Source organism: Poecilia formosa, unplaced genomic scaffold (genome assembly GCF_000485575.1).
Source record: "Poecilia formosa unplaced genomic scaffold, Poecilia_formosa-5.1.2 Scaffold118, whole genome shotgun sequence".
Lineage (NCBI taxonomy): Eukaryota > Metazoa > Chordata > Actinopteri > Cyprinodontiformes > Poeciliidae > Poecilia > Poecilia formosa.
The window spans coordinates 208,938-231,647 of NW_006800057.1; the positions used below are offsets into that span (position 1 = coordinate 208,938).

The 22,710-nt window shown below is 39.0% G+C and overlaps 1 protein-coding gene and 1 long non-coding RNA gene across 2 annotated transcripts in view; one reads left to right on the forward strand and one right to left on the reverse strand.

The window, feature by feature from the left end:
• vstm2a (V-set and transmembrane domain containing 2A) overlaps positions 1-22,402 on the reverse strand; it is a 99,204-nt gene extending 76,802 nt beyond the window's left edge. Inside the window, exons 1-2 of the mRNA XM_007560639.2 lie at positions 21,735-22,402; positions 20,653-20,819 (exon numbers count right to left, since the gene is read on the reverse strand). Coding sequence (XP_007560701.1) covers positions 20,653-20,819; positions 21,735-21,813 — 246 coding nt within the window. The 5' untranslated portion in view covers positions 21,814-22,402. The remainder of the gene's footprint in view (positions 1-20,652; positions 20,820-21,734) is intronic.
• Positions 3,272-10,603, forward strand: LOC107837161 (uncharacterized). The gene is made up of 2 exons (XR_001663160.1): positions 3,272-9,521; positions 9,564-10,603. It is a non-coding gene; the product is annotated as an uncharacterized LOC107837161 (long non-coding RNA).
• Positions 22,403-22,710: the final 308 nt, after the last annotated feature.

Sequence of the window (22,710 nt, forward strand, 5' to 3'; positions counted from 1 at the left end):
GCACAATACAGAAACGACGTAACGATGAAAGAGAATATATAAAATATCTTCTCTTTCTTCTCTAAATGTTTATGTTCAGCTGGTCAATGTTGCCAACTCAAAACAACATAAGTTGGAAAAGAGACACTGTTTTCTCAGCTAAACAACATCACTGATGCAATTCAGAGTTTGTTAGATTGAGGCTGCCAGGTTATCAATGACCTGCCCGTCTCAGTCAGATGGACCACTGGGATCATTTCCAACAACTACACCACCTGGACAACTACATGAATGTGCAGCTGGACACAAACGGCAGCTGACCAGTTGGATCGATACAACTGGCAGCTTCAACCAGCAGAACTACAGTATGTGGTCACATAATTGTCGTTTGACTGCAGACATTTTCATGACCACTAATAAAATGTGGGTGTTTTATCTAGTGGTTGAGTAGGTTTCGATGCAACTAAATTCTGCATTTAAACTGTCTTCACGTTTTCACTATTGACCTGTGGTATTTAATCCTCATTCAGTCCCCCACTTCTGAACGATATGTTTGTCACCTGTCATTTTAAAGACTATCAAAGATGACAGAAAGGACAAACTAAATATTACATTTAAAGTTTTGTGCATACAAATTTAACTGATTATTTATTCTTGTTTGAAAAGGTAGAAATGCTTTCTTAGAGCAACTAAGTCAATACATCCCAGTTGGTCAGCCAAGCCTCCAGCACAAAAAATAATATTGAGTTAATATTCTGTTCTGATGAGGCTTCTCAGAATTACAGTAGTTTTTGAAAATAACAACCTTTAATTATGTTTTAAACAAACTTCTCATTAAGTCTACATGACTGTAATAAAATTGCTTTTTTATTGGCCTGCTGTAATGTTCATATTTTATTAGCTGTAAGCAGAAAATCGTCATAATTAAGAGAAAGAAAGGCTTGAACATGTCAGTCACTAATCTATATAATGTTTCACTTAGAGGACTGAATAACTGTAATAAATGATGTTTTTCTTACAGACTCATTTATTGAATGTGGTTGATTATTTCTTTGTAATAATTCTTTTTGGTGATAAATGTACTGTTTTAAAGTCTGGTTATTATTATCCTTTAAATTGTGGGACATTTACATGGAGCTCCATATTTGTGAGTTTAGCCATGAAAAATTTTCCAAATCTTCTCCTCCAAATCCAAACAGCTTATTCTGCTTATTGAATTGGATCATTAAAGTGTAAAGAAATAAGTTGTTTCAGTGAAGAGATGTACTAATTTCTTCATTTTCTTTCATGAAGAAATTCATTCTAAGGTTATGAAACAGTATACAAATGAAGATTCAACATTATTATGTTTCTACTAACAGCTTATTCTTGCATACCATTCTTTTAATATTGCATCTCCTGCTAATGTCTGTTTTATGCCTCTCTTCCTGCCATTAAAATGAAAGCATTCTATTTCAACCTTTTGTTAGCAAAATACAAACAGAGCAAAACCTTTATAACAAACATTTTCGACTAAATATAAATCAATACAGAAAATATTTTAATTCCTGTGGCTGGCACATAATTATCTTTATTCAACTGAAGGTGGGTGAGTAAAGAGACTCTAAGGCTTTAGAGAAATTTATTGTAATGGCCAATAAAAGTCCACTACACTAGATCTAAACTCCTCTGGGAGACTATTATGGGCCATGAGGCCTGTAAGCTGAAACAAATCTTCCTCGATTGCTCCTCTTGTAATAATAAGACACCAGCGATCTCCAGAATAAACCCAAGAGCATACAGACATAGCTTTTTTTTTTTTTTTTTCAAAAATCAGCATAACTGCTGTGTTATTTGCAAATCAATTCTTCTTTTTACTGGGATCTACACAACTTCAGTTATGGACATTTTAAGAATTATGCTGGTGTTGATATGCTTACAAAAAATCGATAGCAATTTAAGTTAAGAACAAAAATTGCAATGAAGGTCAAAATGTGTAATTTAAAAGAAAATCTCCTAAGTAGTTTGTAACAATATTTATATGTTGATTAAGTGTGGCAGAGTTTACATTTAGTTTTGTAAAACAGAATTTACAGGAAGATGTATTCATGGATGTTTCACCCTCTTCATTGCTTTTACAAATCTGTTATGATCAAAAGTATTTGGCTTTATCGACAAAAAAAGCTACATTTTGTTGTCTAAGATTAGATTATGTTCAATATGAATGCTTATAACTGCCCGTTATACTAGTTTAAACTCCAAAAATACCACAGTACAGGAACATACAGGGACATTTTTCTTGGCACTACCAGCCTCCTGGATTGGATGCTGTGAAACATCAGTCAGTAGTGCATCACGTAGAATTGCAGGTGTTGCAAGTATTTTATATATACTCTTGGAACAAATCATGGAACAGGAAAATTTTCCTTAAATTATTTGAAGTAATCTGCAGAAAAATCTGTGAATACTGAGTCGGCAGGGATCCTCTGTAATGCCAAAAAATACAGGTGGGCGTCTTGATCCCAAATACTAATAACATCGCTACCAAGTAAGTATCAATATCAGATTGATACTTTAATTCCACATTCCTTCTTGCAATTGTTTAATTTTTGCATTGTCGTTTCCGATCTCTTCCTCAAAAAGATTTTGAATACATTTTCCTTCAAATTATAATTTTTTTATTTAAAATAAAAATGCACACAACTTATTTGATTTTTCTGTTGTTTCTGTGTATCATGTTAGTATAATGTACTTAGTATTTTGTAGACACCTATAAACTTTGGCCAAATTCTTTCCTAGGTTTTAACAAAATAATTCAAAGGAAAAACCACTAAAGTATCAGTATTGGTATCAGTGTCCAATATTAGTATCTGTATTGGCATCTGTATTGGTAATGACAATAATGGCCCCTGTATTTATTGGTATCAGAGTGATATTAAAATAAGCATAATCAAACATCTATCCATTTTCTGTACACTCTTATCCCTAGTGGGGTCGGGTGGGGTGCTGGTGCCTATCTCCAGTAAATGTTTCGGGCGAGAGGCGGGGTACAGCCTGGACAGGTCGCCAGTCTGTTTCAGAGCAACACAGAGACAGACAGGACAACCATGCACACACACACCTAGGGAGAATTTAAAGAAACCAATTAACCTGACAGTCACATTTTTGGACTGTGGAAGGAAGCCAGAGTACCCGGAGAGAACCCACGCATGCACATGGATAACATACAAACTCCATGCAGAAAGACCCCAGGGCGGGAATCGAACCCAGGACCTTCTTGCTGCAAAGCAAGAAGGTGTTGGTAGAGCTTCTTGTAAGCTCTACCAACTGCGCCACTGTGCAGCCATAATCAAACATCTCTACCAAAAAAGACTTTCCCATTGATTATTGATTTTTCAAATGAAGAGATAACATTGAGAATTGTTTAAAAGTATGTGAACCCACATTAATATGTCTGTATTTAACCTAAGATTGTTCAAGCTAGAGTTATAGGAGTTAACTGCAGCAAATAAGATACTGTTTATAAGTGTGCCACAGAACACCAAGCAATCTTTTTTTAAAGATATAAAATAGCTGATTTTGACATCTGTGGAAAATACATGAAAGTTTGGTTAAAAGGTGAAAGATTAAAAGAAGCAGATGAAAATATGGACATTTGATGTCCACACGTATGCAAGATGGAATGGAATAACCCAACATGACTTAAATGAATTTTACATTTCATCTTCTCACAGTGTCAGGTGAAGTGTGAATAGATGTGCTCGTTCAAAGATTTAATGTTGGAATAATGGCTTTTTAACATCAGCCTCCATCATGCTAATAATCTGTCTGAACTGTAATCGAAACAAACTTTCTAAACCAATTTGTAATGTATTTCTCTGCCTTTGTGGATAACCTGTCTTGAAATAACAGAACATCCTGAGTTCCTTCTGATCTAATTCTCCAACCTGTCAAAGCTGAAAAGCTATCATAAAACATGCCAACCTCACCCAAACCACATTACTGACCTATCAGAGCGTCAAGGGAACAGCTTGATGTAGGAGGTTTTTTTCTCTCACAATAGACATAATTTTAGGATACCTCTCAGGAAATCTCTCAAGTACGTCTTCTAGCATTCAACTCATAAAAACACATAAAGGAATCTGGGAGGAATCAATATGTAATCACAGCTGAAGCATTTGAAGAATGGCAGATATATTGCTCAGTTTGTTTGTGTTGTCATTCTTGTATCCATTCAAACCTCACAGACAGCAAGGAAAATAAAAAACACAGAAAATGTTGGCATTCGAATTCTATGAAATCAAATTTGATATACATGAGTACGGTAAAAGAAAAACAAAAAAACTAACAAAATAAACTGTTAGCTTTTGATTATAACATCTGATGGCATAACATGCTTTAAAACTAGATTATTAAATTAGAAATATCCTTAAATTGCAATTAGGGAAAAGACAACCAGGCCCTCTCAGACTGGAGACTTAGCAATACTTCCAACAACAGGGCAGCTCGCGTTTTCACCATCAAAGTCCTATTTTGAAGTGCAGACATCTTAAAGAACTGTCTGATTCAATTTGAAAAGTCTTTCTCTCTGCGTGACAACTCTAGTTGGAGCGCCAAATGGATTCAGTTTCCTTTTTAGTGACAGTGGAACAGAGGGGTCAGGAGGATCAGTGACAGCAGAGGTTTCACTGATTGAATTATCTGTGGCTGCCGTTAGAAAAAGGCACGAGAGTCCCGGCCCATCCACCCCCCACCTCACCGACCCCAAAAGCAATAAAGACAGTTTACTGTTGGTGGCCATGTATCTGTGTCACTGAATCATCCACCCCTGTGTACGATAAGAGCAAATGTAATATGATGCTTCAGATGGAAGAGGAGTCATTGTCAAATCTAAGAGAACAAGGTGATATTGTGTACTCCTCGTTTTCCACGAGTAGGATAGAAAACCTGCTTTTAAAAAAAAAACAACATAATCGTCTTTTAAATTACAGTAAAAAATGATAAAAATAAGATAGATGGCCCGGGTGGAGGTTGAAAAGAAATGTAAATATTAGGCGCTGACACACAGTGGAATAAATAGATGCGTCAAACAGCCGCGCCAACCGTAGATCTATTTTCAAAGTAATTCTCACTCCCATATCAGCAGTAAAATACAAACCACAGCTTATGCATGCAGAGGAATGTTTGGGTATATAAGCTGATTTCTATAGTGCTGCAGTCATAGGCAACCCTAACACCTTCATCATTACCCATGCATTATAATCTGTCACCACTATCAAACAGCAAAAATAAACCACCTCTCTAATCCGGGTTTAATTTCCTGTCCCACTGTGTGCGTGTGTGAGTCCTCTTTGGTCCCATCGCTGGTCATTATCAACTGCTGATTGTACAACCCAAAGAATACGGTGGATTAAGGCGAAGCTGTCAGTAAATATATTGGCTGCTATGAATGTCTAGTGAGCGTGAGCACAGCCGTGATGGATGTTGGCACTGCAGATTCTCATGAATAGGCTATATGTGCAAACACATTTATTTAAAGGGTAAAAAAAGAAAAGGAGGACATTTGGTGCTTTTAAAATACATTGTCTCTAAAAATGTTGAAAATAGTGTTCTTACCACAACAGTACTGGACTGGGATGTAATACAGTTTAAAATACGGTGTTGCGTTACTTTAGAGTCACAAAAAAAGTCACAGAAATTAAGAATCATGGTGAAAGCTATAGCTTTAACTTTCTGTGCTAACAAGCCAAAAACGGTTGTGCTTTTCTGTAGTAGCACGCTAGCTGTTAGCTGTGTTATATCCTAGAATTCCCTCTAATATTTTGTCCATGTAAAGTGCAACAACAGGATAAATACATCATTGTCTGCAATGGCTTAAAAAACAATTAATAAAATAACTGGAGTCTTGTAACAGGATAAGCTAAGGCAGCTAATTAGCTAGCTAACATCAGGAAAAGAAGAACAGCAGAAAAAATCAAACAATTTGAGCAGGACGTGTAATTACTCCGGTACTGCTAAATTTAGTTGCTATTTTCATTCAAAATGTTACTAATGTGTCCCATCACTGTATGTATAAAATTCTAATGAAAACAGAAGAGTCAAGTAAGAAATCATTAACTTTGGTGAATCTTAAACTAAAGGTGTCCTCAGTAGTTATTGCTACACTGTGGTATTTTTACTCAAAACTTCTTATCACCAGAATCCCATACCAACCCGTTCCTGCTGCAAAGCAAACAAAACAATGAAGCAACAGGAAGGTAAAAAGACTGGGGGGATAATTGGAAATAACTTGTGGCTTTATTTGTTGTGTAATTGTCCATAAACTGTCTATGGTTTTAAACGAGTCACTAACCTAGCTAACCACTATTAACTCTACTTTTCTGCTGTTTGTGAGGAGGAATTGACTGCGTGCTTTAGTGGAGCATTGACTCTCCTCTATCTGTGTTCAGAAATCTGGCTAATACCCAGAGCTGCCAGATTCCTTAGAACAGACTAAAGGAGAATCTTGTTTTGTATGCACAAAGAAAACCAATCAGGATATTTCCCCAGAGCCTCAGTATGTCCTTATTGGACAAGACGCAGCTCCTTCACTTCCTCCCTGCACCGTCGCTGTGCTCCTATGTACAGGAATGGACGCAGCTCAGCTTCCCAACAACAGAGCACCTTTAGAGGAGCAGAGGTGGAAAGAGGCACAGATTGCAGATATAGCGGTGACCCATGAGATAACTCAGGAGGTAGCTCGTGAAACTTTTGAAATGTTTTTTCACAACAGATTTTATGGTGCCATAACGTAATCAGTGATTGAAAAAGAAACAACAACCTCACATCCAGTTCCTGTCACACAATAAAGCCAGAGTTTATGAGATAAGAAAAAAAAACTAGCACTACTTTTGCTCTACCAGTGTGGATTCCATTCAACAAAAATTTCCTTTATGAATCTTTATTGTTCCTCAACTGTGAAAAAGTTTCTTTATGACCACCAAGTTGATTTCTGTTTGCCATCAGATACAGACCAGCTATAATGCAGTGTGTATAGAAGTTACATTTATTTTCCCAGTATATTGGAACAGAGACATTTTCATCAAACTTAAACATCTATTTAAATAAAAATTGATCAAAAATAAATATTTAAACTACAATTGTTTGTTCTGCCCAGAGTAAAGTAAAAGCATGAAACTTGAGGAAAGTCATAGCAATATATCCTTAAAAAAAAATTTCACAGCACACTCTCTTTGCATTTCACAAGAAATGATTTAGTGTTTGTAGTCTTTGGAACTTGTATTAAAAGCAGGCTGCAGTTTCTCTGAGGTGTAGGAGAGCCGACTGATGGATCTGTTCCTGTCACACTCCTGGCACCTGAACAGGCAGCCATGTTCTCCACACACACTGTGGAAGAAGAAATGTCCACTGGAATTAACCTTACATGTGTTTGTTATCTGGAACGTTCTTCATTTTCCATTGTCTTGGAAAATGGAGAATAATAACAATAAAAGTGAATATTTGCTTTTGTGCAAGCCAGAGGATGAACTTAGTTTATAGTATGTAAATGTGAAGTCAAAAACTTATATGACCAAGTATTTTGTTTTCTTTCAACTCTGATGTACAAAAGCTAAGCTAGTTATTTGACTAAACTGTGTAATGAGTTGAACAGATGAAGGTTGATCAACACCTGCATCCAGAGGAGCAGTCGCATTTCTTCAGTTTGCTTGAAGTACCACGACAAAAAATTAAGGGTTAAAACAGAAACAGTGCAAAGCACGCCACACCAAATCAATGTAAGATGATGGCAAACAGGAGCTTCCAGACCTGCTGGATTTGTTTCACTGTGCAATGTGAAGAATTTCTGGGTTTTCAGTGACCAACTACGCAGAAGAAAAGATAATTATTTTTTGTTTTGCCAAAATCATTTTTTCATCATCAAAATTATTTTAGAATGGTGGTGATGTGCTGCATGGCTTTTAAAAAGCACAACCAGATCCTAAAGGAAACACCACAGAAACCTTTGCAAGCATTTACTTCCTTATTTTCTAACTGGAATAAGTTATATGTGTTCTGCAAAGCCCTTCATTTCACCTGAACTAAACCTTTTCATTCCAGAATAGGAGTTCTGTCAGTGCTGTTTTGATCAAAATGAATGGACACTTTATAAACGATTATAATGCTACAGACTTAACATATGTGAAAAGAAAGAAAGAAGTACCCACCGTTTGCTATATATGAGCGTCTACCAAACATTGACCTGATCGCTTCTTCATGTTTACCATCTATAGATTCATTCACAGTCGATGGGTCAGTAAATTAAATCCCCTGATTCTTTGACCAGCTTTGTTTTGTGATAAGGAGAACAAAAACAAAAATCAGAACATTATTTTTTTGTTTGTATTGGTCATTAAGTGCATCAAATAGCAGCATGTTCATCTTTTGAGCTTAGTTAAATCTAATGAATGTTTGTTTTGATCCGGAAATGGGGATAATCCTGTAATTCCTTTATTAAATGCTGGATTAAAAACCATTACCTGTATCAAAGAACAAGCAGCACGCTTCATTCTCTCATAGTTGGCATTTGTTGTTTGATTGTTTACACAGATGCATCTTTGGAAATAGAATAAAACAGAATCAAGATCTAAAGGATCAGACTCTAAGGAAAACAGGCGATCTAAATCGACCAATTAAATCAACAAGCAGCAGAGAAACTGATTCCTGATTCTTTTCATGTGTTCATAAAACGAATCATTAGTTGTGACGCATGAAGCATTGGACGGAGGTTCAGTTGGACTCATCTCACACTGAGATTGCTCTTGTTGTCTCACACAGAGATCAAGCAACAGATAAAAAACATGAAACCATGTGCATACAAGTCCATAAGTCTGAATCTGTCTGAATATGAAGGCACACATTTCTGTTTTATGTATGTGCAGATAAATATTCTATTTCCTACTATCAACAACTTGATGAAAGCTCAGGTTAGAGTGCAATACTGAATAATAAGACAAAATAGTTTAGATTCTGAGAAACCAGAACATTTTGGGTTTTATACACAAACGTAGTGATATTTTCCTCATCCAGTAACAACCTGCTATATAATCCACCAGTCATGTTTTATTAAAAAGCATGTTGGTACCAGTGTGAACCTGGAGAGCAGAAGAAGTGAACCGTTTTTACAGTTATCAGCCTCAGACTGTCAGACGTAGAACTTCCTCCACCTCCATCCACTCAGCCTCCATCAGCTGTCAGTCTGACAGTCCACAAAAATCCTGACCTAAGCCTCGTTTTAGAACACTCTGACTTTCGTTTTACCCTGAAAGTAAACACGCCTAGGTTAGTTTGATGTGGAGAATCCAGCGGAGCACACTGGGAGTCTGAGCAGAACTGCTTTGCAGACAAACGCCTTCAGTCTCTGGATGCTGCACAGCTGGTGGAGAAATACTCGAAAAGCTCTGCAGCTGCAACTGCAGTGAGTTCTACTAACACACTGAATACTACAAACAAGCCACACCTTTCAGATTTTCATTTGCAACAAAAATGTCAGACTTATGTATTCCATGGTTCCTTCATCGATTTCTGTCTTGTGTTTCAGCGTAAGTTTGAGGGAAAAAAACAAATAGATAACTAAAAAGACTTTATTCATTATTATCTCTCTCTACTGTCATCTCTTTACTCTTCTGTCCTTCATGTCCTTTCTTCTTTCTACCCTTCTCTTTATCCTTTTTGATCTTCTTTCCCTCCTTTCCCCAAAATGTATTTTCTGTACTGACTTAACTCTGCTCTTCCTTCCATTTGTTCTTTTTTCCTTCCTCCCTCATTTTTCCTTCTCCATGTCCGTTTTTATTACTTTCCTTCTCGTGTCTTTTCTTCTTTCTTTACACAGGTCATTCCTTCCTTGTGGCCTTCTTTTCTTTCCTTCCTGTCTAGTGTCTTTTCATCATTTCATTCATTGTTGTCCAACCTGTCTTGTTTTCATTTATCCGATCTTGTCATTCTTCAATCTTAATGTATTTTTTTTACTATTTTCTTTCCTTGTTTCTTTCTTTTCTTCTATTTCGATTTTTTAAATGGACACAAGCTAGGATCCTGGAAAGTTAAGTCCTTTACTTCCCAGTTCTGTTCTACTTCATGTTTTCATATTTCTATGATAATAATTTTTAATCTATATGTTGCATCTTCCACCTCAGTCAGGGACTCTTGTGCTTCAATAAGTTTGCCTTCTGCCATTAGTGTGGAACCTCTGGAGATGATGACGGTGAAAAGAAGGAACAACCCTGAACATCCTCTTCATTTCCCTTTAGGATTAAAAAACAATGTTGTATTGAGTCTAATTGAATTTCATAAACTGAAGTGAGAAGACGGCTAACTGACCAGCGGCTGCAGCTGAGTCTGACAGAGTGCTTCACCTTCACTGGCCACTTCCTGTGGAGACGAGCTGGTCATTACAACCAACACAGATGTTCCAGATGTGTCACTGCACATGGTGCGATTGGTCGGAGCCGGTTCTGGGCCCGGGCCCGGTCGGACCTGGTGACTTCAGCAGCAGCTAGGAGAACCTGAGGAGCTGCTGTAAAGAGACAGGAGGCTAAATGGATGGTTTGTATTCACACAGCAGGTCTTGACTCCAGCTGCAAGTCCTGGAGAAAAACTATTTTTCCTTTTTTAAAAAAAAAAACAAAAAAACTGTCTTATCATACCCCAGGTCAGCTAAACCTGTCTTTCAGTCCGGGAGCAGCACAGCCATTCATGCACTCCGGGGTGTGTTTGAGGAACGAAACGCACCATGAATCTGTAAACTGCACCTGTCTGTGTTCGGGCATCGTCTCTGTTGATTTGAACCTCTGCCTGATCCGCCTTTGAAATTCATACTGTCGAGGTGCAGCCTCTCTGAAACCCCACGTATGCAAAGATGTTCCTTTCTTTCCCCAAGTCACAGAGGAGATGCAATCGATTCTAAACTGTTTTTATGTTTATGAATTTATTCTGAGGCCAGGCAGGACTGATAAATGTGTTATAAATGTTGCAGAGGCCTGCATGGAAGGATCAGAGCAGGTACAGACGGTTACCACTGCAGATAGTGGCCAGAATAATCCACACATAATCCCACGCCAAACAGAATTAGAGGCGGATGGTGAGGCATGGATTCACCCAGTAAACTGATCTTACTGCACACAGCTGCATCCTGATGAGATGGATAAAGAGGATTCAAGTCCACCTCCTCAGAACACAAAGGATTTAAAAGCAAAAGGGAAATGAGCTGGATAGACTTGTTTCTAACAGCTTAACAAATAACAATAAGGCTTCAGGTCAGACATGTGCTTCAGGATCTAACTACTATTTCACCAAACCTAAAAGTTTAATTAAACCGAGTGGGCCCTCGACTAGTTCTGATTGGTTTCACAGAGTCAAAAATTTGTGTAGAACATGACTTGAAATTATTCGCAAAAAATCTACTTATTTGCAGAATTTTTTTGTAGAGTATATACAAAAGTATTTGAAAGAAAATGCAGTTTGGAAGACTGACATATCCCATGACATGCTAGTGGTTGGTGATGTCAAAGCATCTCATTTTGAGTAATATGGTGTTAGCTTCTGCTAAATACTACGTCGAGTTTTAGTGTGAGCTTCTTATATATACTTTGTTGGTGTAGTGTTTTAGCATTAGTTTCTGCTAAATACTATTGGCATAGCACTTTAGTATTAGTGTCTGTTAGTTTCAAATTAAAAAATGCTTTATTGATCCCAATGTGAAATTAAATGTTGTTTCAACTCATTAATTCAGATTCTTCAAATAGTTATTGTAGACAGACTGTGGTCTGTATCACTGTGCATTTGAAGAAGCCTCTGACTAAAGACATGGTAGCTCCACTAAATACTGTGTTGTGTAGCGCTTTAGTTTTATCGGAACTAATGTTTATGATTAATGCTTCAGGGTTAGAGGTGGGGTGTTTGGTATTATGTTGAAAAAACAATGTTCTATGCCAATGTCTGCACCTAGACTGACGACAGTGCACAAAAGGAATAAAGCAGAATTATGCAGCTGAATATCTTAATAAATACCTACATTAGATTAGATGAGATTAGATTAGATTAGATTAGACTAGATTAGATTAGATTAGTAGTGTCCAAAGTCAGTCCTCAAAGCCCACTATTCTGCATGTTTTAGATATTTCCCTGGTTTACCTTAATTGAATCATTTAATGGGTCATTAGAATGTTCCTGCAGAACATGATTACATGCTGAGAAGCTAATTGAATCAGTTGTCAGTTGAAACACGCTGGACACTGTCCCCTTGAGGACTGGGATTGGGCACCACTGGATTAGGTTTGTTCATTCTAGGAGGCAAAACGTAAATCACAGCAGCATACAACATTGTATAGTGTGAACAACCTAAATAAACAGTATATGTATTAAAAAAACCTAAGAGATGTATACAGATATATAAATAAAGTTGAGGAACAATTGGGATAAAGACAAGTTATACTCATTCTGTGTATAATTTCATTTTAATAGTGAAGGAATGGATGATGCCATGTGAAGATCATCTCCCATATCGCCTCGCTTCACATTCAACACTGCAGAATCTTTAGGATTGATCAGAAAATAAACCAGACTGTCACAGATTTTTTTAAAATATTGTATTGCACTTGTCATGTATTCCACAACCATGCACCACTGCAACACAATCAATAAGACCAGTTAATCTCACCCCACGCTATGCAGATTTTTACTTACCTTGGGACACAGGACGACAGAAACTGAAAAACAAAGCGGTGAGTTACTTTTCCATTCACTCGGCTGATGCAAACAGGAGATCATGTTGCAGAAAATCTCCTCTATTTGCCCATGTTTAGACCCATGCGACATCTACATTTCAAAACACCAGCACATAAAGCATCCTGGAAAATGGTGAGGTTTGAATAATGAAATGAGACTTGGCATTTCAGAATGCATGAGAAAATGCTGCCTTTTACAGCCGTGCTCCATTCCATCTAAAAACATGGCCGTTCCAAATGTGTCAAGTAAAACTACAGAAGAAACGTTTGGTGTCTACATTTTCAGAAAAATAAAGCTGGAGGCAGAGCCTGTAGTTATCAGTATTGTCTTTTTTGAAACCATCTCTACATAAAGACTATAAGTCTAAAATGTTCTTGGTAAATAAATATATGGTATGAACAGGGAGAACATCCAAACTCCACGCAGAAAGACCTCTGGCTAGGATTTGAATCCAGGACCTTCATGCTGCTTGGCAACAATGTTACCAACCCCAGCACTGATTTGAATCATCTTTCTATAAAATAGATTAGAGCACAGTTAAGCTGTAATAAATGTATAATCAGTGGGAATGGCTTTGTCTACATTTTAAACTAAAAAGGTTTACTTTGAGTGAATAGCACCCATATATGAACTTCATTGTGCACTGGTATTATATGGATAAAGTGAAGGAAGTGTAATGTTGAATAAACATGAGGAAACAGAGCAGAGAGAACATCTGAGGTATTGATGTATTACTGGAGGGTTCAACTTGTTCACTGACCATCTCACCCAGTCAGAGAGGCATTTATAAAACGAGGAGCTCCTTCAATAACACCTCAACAATATGTGTATTTTTTTTTTAAATGAAGTGGTCACACTTTACATTGTGTGCACAGAAATGTTTCCCAAACCTGTGTGTCTCACTGTTCTTATGTCTGACCGTGTGCAGTAACTTGAATTGTTGACTAAACCAATCAGCAACAGATCCTCTGTATTATCACAGCAAATTACAAGAACATTAATACCCATTAAACATAAACTTCTATGTATTTCGGGGGATTTTATGTGACGGACCAACACAAAATAATGCAATGAAAACGATGCGCAGTTTTCAATGTCTTTCCTAAACAAAAGAGTGAGCTATGCAACAGATCACTGTAACAGATCACTGTAACATATCACTGCAACAGTAAGCTTCCCTCTTTACTCTGACACTGCCAGCAACTGCTTTCACAGGTAATCTAATTATCAGTGGTGAGCACCGCTGACTAAAAATATATGCTAACTAAATCACTAATCATAAACATTAGTGAGACATTGAGTAAAGGATTCAGATGAATGAATGAATTCAGATGAACTACTTGAAGGATTCTTCACAGTCAATAACCAAAGCTTCAACACAAATGTTGAACTATACTGACAAAACAATAAAGTAAAATAGCACATTTCAATTTTTCCGGAAAAAAAAAAAAGTTAGAGGAAGCTAAATGCACTAGGCGGTTTTCAAAGTTAGGAAAACTATTAAAAGAATTAGCGTATTAGCAGAAGCTAAACTAAAATTTCCAAATAAATTCAGCTGTTCTGTTTCTGGTCTCAGAGGTTTCTAGAGAACACTAGTGGACAAACACCATCATAAAGACCAAGTATCACATCAGACATTAGTTTATTAAACAATATCCAGAACCTGGATTGTCTCACCATTGTGAGCTTCCATCCTGTATCAAGCTGAAGAACTGAACAGAAACCATTGCTCAGAGGTATTCTGAATTGTTAGAATCATCTTGTTTGTACCTTTGTGATTTTACCTATCCTGTAACTTAAGCCTCTTATTCTTTGCATACTCCCTGACACCAGGGTTCAACAAACCCTGGTGTCAGGGAGGAAGGCCCTTCCTGCCTCACTTTAGTGCCACCTAGCTACAAGCTGGAGAATGTGAAGGTAAAAAAATAAATGTCATCCAACACTGGAGAACCATGGAGTGGAGTAGCTTTACAGATGCAGATGAGGTCTTTATGACACACCACACCTCAAACTCCACATCATTAGTGTCAGCGTTGGACGGCTGGTTTTAAATACGCACTCTGTATTCAAAGCTGAAATAAGATGGCTTTGTGTTGGCTTTCTCCTGTTTGAAATGACACAAGTGCTTTACGAGCCCTTTGAAAAGCGCTTCCCCTGCTCATTAAACGCTCACATCCTCATATCTATTCAAATATATGGGTGCAAAAATGATATTCCACGTCTGCTTTGACAGCCACACTTGAGCCTTTGTTGATGACACTCAACAACGGCGCATTATTATATGTTATTGCAGCCGTCTGAAGCTGGGAGAAAGCAGAGCCTAAAATGCCTCCCAGAGTGATGACCAGGCATTTCCCAGCACTCCGCTCATTTTCTCTAACTGCACTCCGCTCCCCCTAAACCCGTCCCACCCCACCCCGCCTCCGCTCCTCATAGCATAGCTTCACTTTTTGACTTGAATCAACAACATCACAAGAGGAGCCAAATCGCAACAGCAGCAGCAGCAGCAGCAGCGTGTCATGGAGATGCGACTCTTTCTGTCTGGGTTGGTGTATAATTATGAAAGTGGGAGTGCGTTCGCCTCTGAAAATCTCAGGAGGAGATTCATTTATGCTCTTGTTTTGAAAGCGAAGGCCAAGCCACGCCGTTCCGTATTGATGTTTGTTTTGGGTTCCATCATTTTAATACAGGTCCGGGACAGGCTTTGTAGAGAAACGCCTCAACATGTTCTCACCAGAGACTCTAACAAGCAGCACTTCTTCATCTTCTCACCTCTCAAGCAAACTAGAGATGCACAATGGACAGACACGACTTCCCACCGGGCTTTAATTATTAAAGGAATCGTTACCGGTTTAATGTCTCTGTTCATGTTGAATGTGCATATTGAAAATGCCTTTTTTCATGCAACAGGCAGAGGGCTGCGGTTATTTACTGTGTGTTCAGTGCAGCCGGATTCCAGTTCATGTTAATTTACACACAGTCCAATTTAGTCAAACCATATCTGATCACTGTAACATTCAAGGGCTCTGATTGTTGGAATTTGTGAAATATTAACCCATACTGATGTCTGTTATGATGAAAAAACATTCTGCTTTTTTTTCTGCTTAAAGGAAAGGTTACAGAATATAATTTACATTTAAAACAACTTAATATATGCTGTACAATCCAGTTCAATCTGTTTATGACCCAGTTCATTTCAGTAAAGCCAGTAGTTTCAGTACTGACTGTAACTCCATGAGTGATCACTATTAGATTTATAATTCTGTGTATTACTCAATAAACCTTTTCAGTATTCTCAAATGCTAACTTGTGACAGACTTTTTTTCTGACCCGGGTGTTTTCTGTGAATTCAGTACAAATGTCTGCAACATCTCCAGAAACAAACATTTAGATAGAATCCAGGTGGAAGAAATGAGTTAAAATCAGAACAAAACCCTGTGAGGGTCATTTACACACATGAGAGTGATTAGGTCCAATTAATTACAGAATACTGTAATCCATTTAGACACACAGTAGTTTATTCAAATTCAGTTCACTCTAATCCACAACAGTTGGTATGAAATAATGCCAAATCATGAAAAAATTCATTTGTTTTAATATGATGATAAAATGTGCAGCTTATTAGTCTGATGGATATGCTGCTCACTTCCTTTGCTTAATATTTATATTTAATATTATATTTACTTAATATTTAGTCATTATCACAAAATGAAGGAATAATTCAACTTTTTTAATATTTACTACAATTTGGTTCTATAATTTATTTTGATGAACAGATAGTCATGTTGTTAGCTTCCGCCACAGAGATAACATTACTTTTCCAGCAAGATAAAAGACGTCTGTCTATAGGAGGTGAAGGAACAGATTTCACTTCAAATGATCCAGACACTTTAAGGTTGAAACTCTGATTCCGTTTGGTTTGCCATGTTTTGCTAAAACACCATAGAACCAACTCCTCACAAGCTAATGCTAGCAAGCTAATTAGCTTGGTAGCTAGTTGGTTACAGAGAAGAGCTACTGTGAGTCTGTATGCAAATTAAACAAATACTGGAACCTATATGTTTTTTATTTATTTACATACATATTCAGTTAACCCACAACATTTTCTAAATAAAAATATTAAAAAAGTCAGGCTTGGTTAGCCCATTTGATCAATGCTAACAGATGGTTTTACATCTGAATATCATGGAAAAGCATTTATATAATTAGGTGAAAAGCAAAGTGATCCATCAAATACAGTAACTGCTATAGCTGGCTGCTAAATTTGGTTTCAAACCAGCTGCCTGTGTTCTTCATTATTGGACAAATGTAAAAAGAAAAAAAAAAGAAAAACGTGGACTCCATTTTTGTTTTTGAAGAACGTAGAGAGGAGTTCTCAGACTTTAACTGTCATACACAACTGACTGTCAGAACACAGCAACAAAGGAGCCGTAGTCTAAAGACAACAGCAAGAAAATGTTTGGATTTAAAACCAAGGCCTAACTTTGCCTGATCTGTCCTGCAGTCTGCTCAGTTTACCCACAGAGAGATGGAGAACATGACACAAACTCACAGTCTGAATGGAGGCCCTGTGACAGTGATAGTGATGCAGCAAAGGGTTATGGGTAGTTTTACTGAAGTAGAGAACAAGTCAGTGGTGTGGTTATACTTTTCAAGATGAAGAAATCTATATATTTGACATTGGTAAATATCGGCACATGTGGGTTCTTGGCCACAAGAGCAGTATTCATATTGGATATCGATATCGGCCCAAATTTTAATAGAGATGCATAACTCAACAAAATATTACAGTCTGTCAAATGGACATGAGGGGCAATTAAATACAAATAATTCACAAATTAAAATAAACTCACATTAGATTTGAGTATTTGCATGAATTTATGAATATACCTAGAACAATAAACTAATATGCAGGTTTCCAACTATAATAGGAAGTGGAGAAATAAAAATGTCCAGATATGTAATGCAGGAAAGACTTGTCAAAACGGAGAGCTCACTCTTTACCACACAATGTTTGAATAAACTGTAACATAATTCTGATATATGTGTGCATATCACAGGGTGCAGCAATTATTTAAGATTTTGTTATAGAAACAATATTTCAAAAGTCTGAGTATGTGGTGGTGGACATTCAGAGCTGAAAATAGCACATCCATCCACTGATCCGCTTGACTTCTGCTTTATTTCGCATGTGAAAAGCTTCCGTCGGAGTCTTTTCTTGTCATGCTTTCAAAGATACAAAGTACTCCAAACTTTTCAGCCTTTATTTGTGCAGACGTTTTCCTCCAAACTACCAGGAAGGAGCGCCGCTTTCACACGGAGCATCCAGTCACGCTCTCATTTCAAACAGCCTCCCCCCAGATAAGAAACATGGCTAACAATGTGACGTGTGTCTGAATAGGCCACTTCATCCCAACGTCCAAGAGTCATGCGGGACCGAGCTCAGATCAAAGCCCGGCTGATGCCTCTCGGAGAACCGGGCCACAAAAGAATAATAATTAAAAGCCACATGGATACCCAAGCCATCCTCACATCTCACACACGCATGCATGCATAGACACACACACACACACACACACACACACCCCCACACATCTTTTGTCAAGGAAACAGGGCGGGGAGGGAATAAAACCAGGCCTGTTNAACGTCCAAGAGTCATGCGGGACCGAGCTCAGATCAAAGCCCGGCTGATGCCTCTCGGAGAACCGGGCCACAAAAGAATAATAATTAAAAGCCACGTGGTCACCCAAGCCATCCTCACATCTCACACACGCACGCACACACACACCCCCACACACCCCCACACACACACACACACACACATCTTTTGTCAAGGAAACAGGGCGGGGAGGGAATAAAACCAGGCCTGTTTTGATGTCTGTCTCCAGAATACAGCAGCTCCTCCACATCCTGACATGCAGCTACCTGCCTTACAATAAGCAGGCGACTCATTTCATCCATCTGACTGCAGTAAACACACAAAGTCGCTCTGAGCCACCAAGCAGCCCGTCATTATTCTGGTTGGGGGGTTGGGAGGGCAAGGGGGAGCTGTCAGAACCAGCAACAATACATCAGCACAATGTTTCCAGTTGTGCAGTTTAATGAGGCAGTGCAGAGGAATATGCTTCGGTCATATCAGTTCAGCCATTTTCTCCATTCATCAACAGCAGGCCTCATTGGCTCCATTTATTATGGAGTTAACTTGCAGAACAAGACATTTTTTTATTCCCACAAACTTGTGTTTAATTAATGTTCTTGTTTTTTGTTCCCCTTGATGGGACTCTGCATTGGGTTGGGATTTTTAATACTGTTTTGATGGAGGTGTGTGAGTGTGTGGAGCGTGGGGGGAGGTGATTCATGACCAAATTTGGATTAAAATGGGAAGAAAATGAAAATTTGAGATCACGTGTGGATGTTTTCTGTCCTCACGCTGCAAAACCACAAAACCTGACCGAGGATTTTTGTTCTAGTTTCTAGTTTTAAATATCTTCACTTGAAATAAGACAAAACTGGATGACAAGTACTTTTTCAGTAAGATATGGGAGGTTGTTTTTTAGTAAATAATTCCTTAAAATTGACAATAAAAAATCAATACTAGTTCCACTGGCACATTATGTCAGTTAGTAAGGTGTGTCTGTTTGACTTGCAGTGGCAGATTTTCGAACTGTTTTTGCTCCATACAGAATTCCAGTTATTGTTAAAGTCTGACCTGCACATTCAGATTTATACTTTTTTTTCATCATGACTATAAGACATGAAACAGAAAACACGTTGTAGTTTCTGAAAGATTTCCCACTGTTTGACCAGAGCCAATCCGGGGAAACTCGGCCAAGTCTAATCTCTGGTTGATCAGTTGGTGCATCTCCAAAAATAAGATATCTCTGCATAATTGACTTTACTGAATTAATGCCAACAGGTTTGAGTTTGGTTCAGGCAGAAACTTGGACAGCCCAATTTTAAAGAGTCAAGAATCAAAAAATAATGTGGGTTAGCATGGAAAACAAACATCTAAAATAAGTTTGTTAAATAGATTAATCACACTATTTATCATGAAATAAAATAATATATTTAAAAATAATAATAAAAAACAAAATAATAATGTTAAAAATGAACAGTGAAAATGAACATTCATTTTGTTATTTAGTTAAATTGGTTGAACTGATGGGAAAAAAATGGCTGATAACAAAGAGTCAACCAAACACCGACAAAGCAAACATTCAAAATGTACACAGCTCCCTCCTCCTCCGTTGTTATATGAGCATAAAGCAGGCATATCATTATGACCACCTCAACATATTAGAAGCAACTCCTTTAAGCCCTACAAACCGGATAGAGATCAGAGGAACTTGGAGGCCAAGGCATCAACACAAATTACTACAACAACTGATAGTCATCAGGGAATGCAACCATGAGCAACAAGCGAAACTCCATGAATGGCTTGAACCACAGAAGCCTTGGACCGTGACCTTGTCACCACCTGTTAACTATCGTCTCCCAGTCATCAGCCATCATAATCTGTTTTATTAAAGTGACTGAAATCTTCATCTTTACGCATTTTCCCGGTGCCAAGCTCATCCATGCTTAGGACAAACGCTGCACCTGCTGCATGCTGGTCATAATGTTCTGATTGCTCTTGTGCACTGACTGTGTGTTACCAGTTTCAGATCACATTAAATCTCCCTAAGAGCCATGGCATGAGCCGCTCAGAGTGGTGCAGGTCGGTAACTTAGCGCTTGTGCGTAAAAGCGCGCAGATAGCTTTGGATGAAGCGCGTTTTCCTTTAATGAGTGGGTGTGCTTCTAACCCAGCAGCCACTGCTCTCCACTGGAGGAAGAAGTGTTTGTGTGTGTGGAGGGAGGGGGGTAGGTTATGAGGGGGGCGCAGGGGCGTTCTGGGGGGATAGTCAAAGCAGAAACAGAGGCTTCTTTGTACCTCTTGGGCGTCCACCTCCTCCTCGCTGTCGGTGGGCTCCGGAGCCTTCACGAACCACCACTGGATCTCCAGATACACCGACGCGGTTCCGCTCTGGAAGGCGCACGCCATTTCTATGTTTTGGCCCTCTTTAACCGTCATGTTGGAGGGCAGATCCGTAAAGCGACCTGCGGACCAGAAAAAAAAGAGAGAGAAAAAAAGAGGACGGGTTATGACGGGCGGGGGATTTCAAGCGAGTGCAAAGAAGCACTTGATACGTGCGCTCATGAGCCAACTGAGGCAGATACCCCCCCCCCATCTTCCCTCCCTCCACCAACTCAGATACTGACGAGACTTCGATGGGAAAAAGCCAGCATGGTTCAATTATTCAGACTCTTCATTGCGCACAGACTCCAATCCATATTTTTTGTGAAGCTTTTTTTCTTATTTTTTATACGCTGTACGTTTAATAATCTAAAATAAATTGAATTAAACGAGGAAAACTAACTGAATTGACTCTTGGGTGATTTTTTTTTACGCAGAATCTCTAACTGAATGAGTTGCGTTTTTATGTTATTATGGTATTTCCAGGATTCCCTCTCTGCAGACAAACGTCCACGTGAAGCGCCGTTTAGTTCCCAGTGTGTCCTAACATCGCTGTGGACAGGCTGAGCCGCTTTGAGCTGTTCCAAAGTGGGACCTAGTGGAGCTTTCAGCACGGCGGACAGCTCCACGCAGCAGGGCAGTTTTAAAACCAACAGCTCCGTGTTTCCCCAGCAGCGGCAGAGCGAACTGCGGAAACACGCTCCGGATCTCCCCAAACACAACATAAGTGTCTCATATGGAGGGAGAGAAAAAGCACCAGTTGCTTATGTTGTAAAAAAAAAAAAAAGAAAGGAAAAGAAAAGAAAAGAAAGAAAGAAAGAAAAAAGACACATTTAAAAAGACGCAACCTTCATCCCGTCTTTCCATTGCGCATTAGCATCCACTTAATAACAGTCGTTTCTTCCGCAGTCCCCTTTGCGCTGCGCACTTTTAATACAGGGCAGCCCGTTAAAAAAAAAAGAAATAGGAAAAAAAAACCGACACGACCAGCGTCTTACCTTCAAAGGAGAATCCGAACTGAACACAGAATCCGGCTAGGAAAACAAATCCAACAGTATCATGAGAGGTCCACATCATTTCAGCTGTGCAGAGGTTCGGTTCTTCACATCAGAGGTTTGATCAAGAGAGACGGAGAGGGGGAAAAAGCCAGCAGCAACAGCAGTAGCAGTCTGCGCTCCAGCGGAATCAAACGGTCGCTTGAGGAGCGTGACTGAACGCAGCTTTCCGCAGGGTGAACATGCTGGGGAACTCCGACTTCCTCCACCTGCTCCGCGGATTCCTGCCTCACTCTGCGGGCTAAGGCTGCCTGCTGCCTGGCTGCGCTCAAGTGTGTGGAGGAGCCCGGCTGCGGTCTTCTTCTGCGCTACCGGAGAGACGTCAGTCTTAGAGGATCACTGTGGGATCCACACACACTCGCACACACACTCCCCCACCTCAGAGAATGTGCTCCGCATGCGGCCCCGTTCCCACACACTGACCGTTAGGATTCATGGAGGAGGACAGATGAACAGACAGAAGCTGCTGCGCCTTCAGACGCTTCAACAACTACAGATATATGAGGGAATTTTATTTTGAAAATCCCCACCACCAACCCCCAACTGTTCGCGGTTTATTTCTCCCGCTTTTCAGAGCGGGTGAAGTTGGGACTGGAAGCAGGTGAACTACAGCTGACGGGTTCTGCTGGTTCCGGGCGGTCAGGTCAGAACTCCTGCTTGGGTAGTGGGATGTCTCCCACCTGGAGCCCCACTCAAAACCCAAAACAGAAGCCACGCCCATTACAGGTAGTAAAAGTTTCAGTTAGAAATGGTATTTTGTATTCTGACCAGAGGCGATCCAGGCAGAAATGGGGCTCTGGGCAGCCCCCCAACCAGGGCCCCCTATCTATCACACCAACCAAAAACCATTCTGCCAAGATAAACCGATTTATTATCACACCACTTCTTTTTAAATTGATGCCTAAGCAGCTCTGTTAAG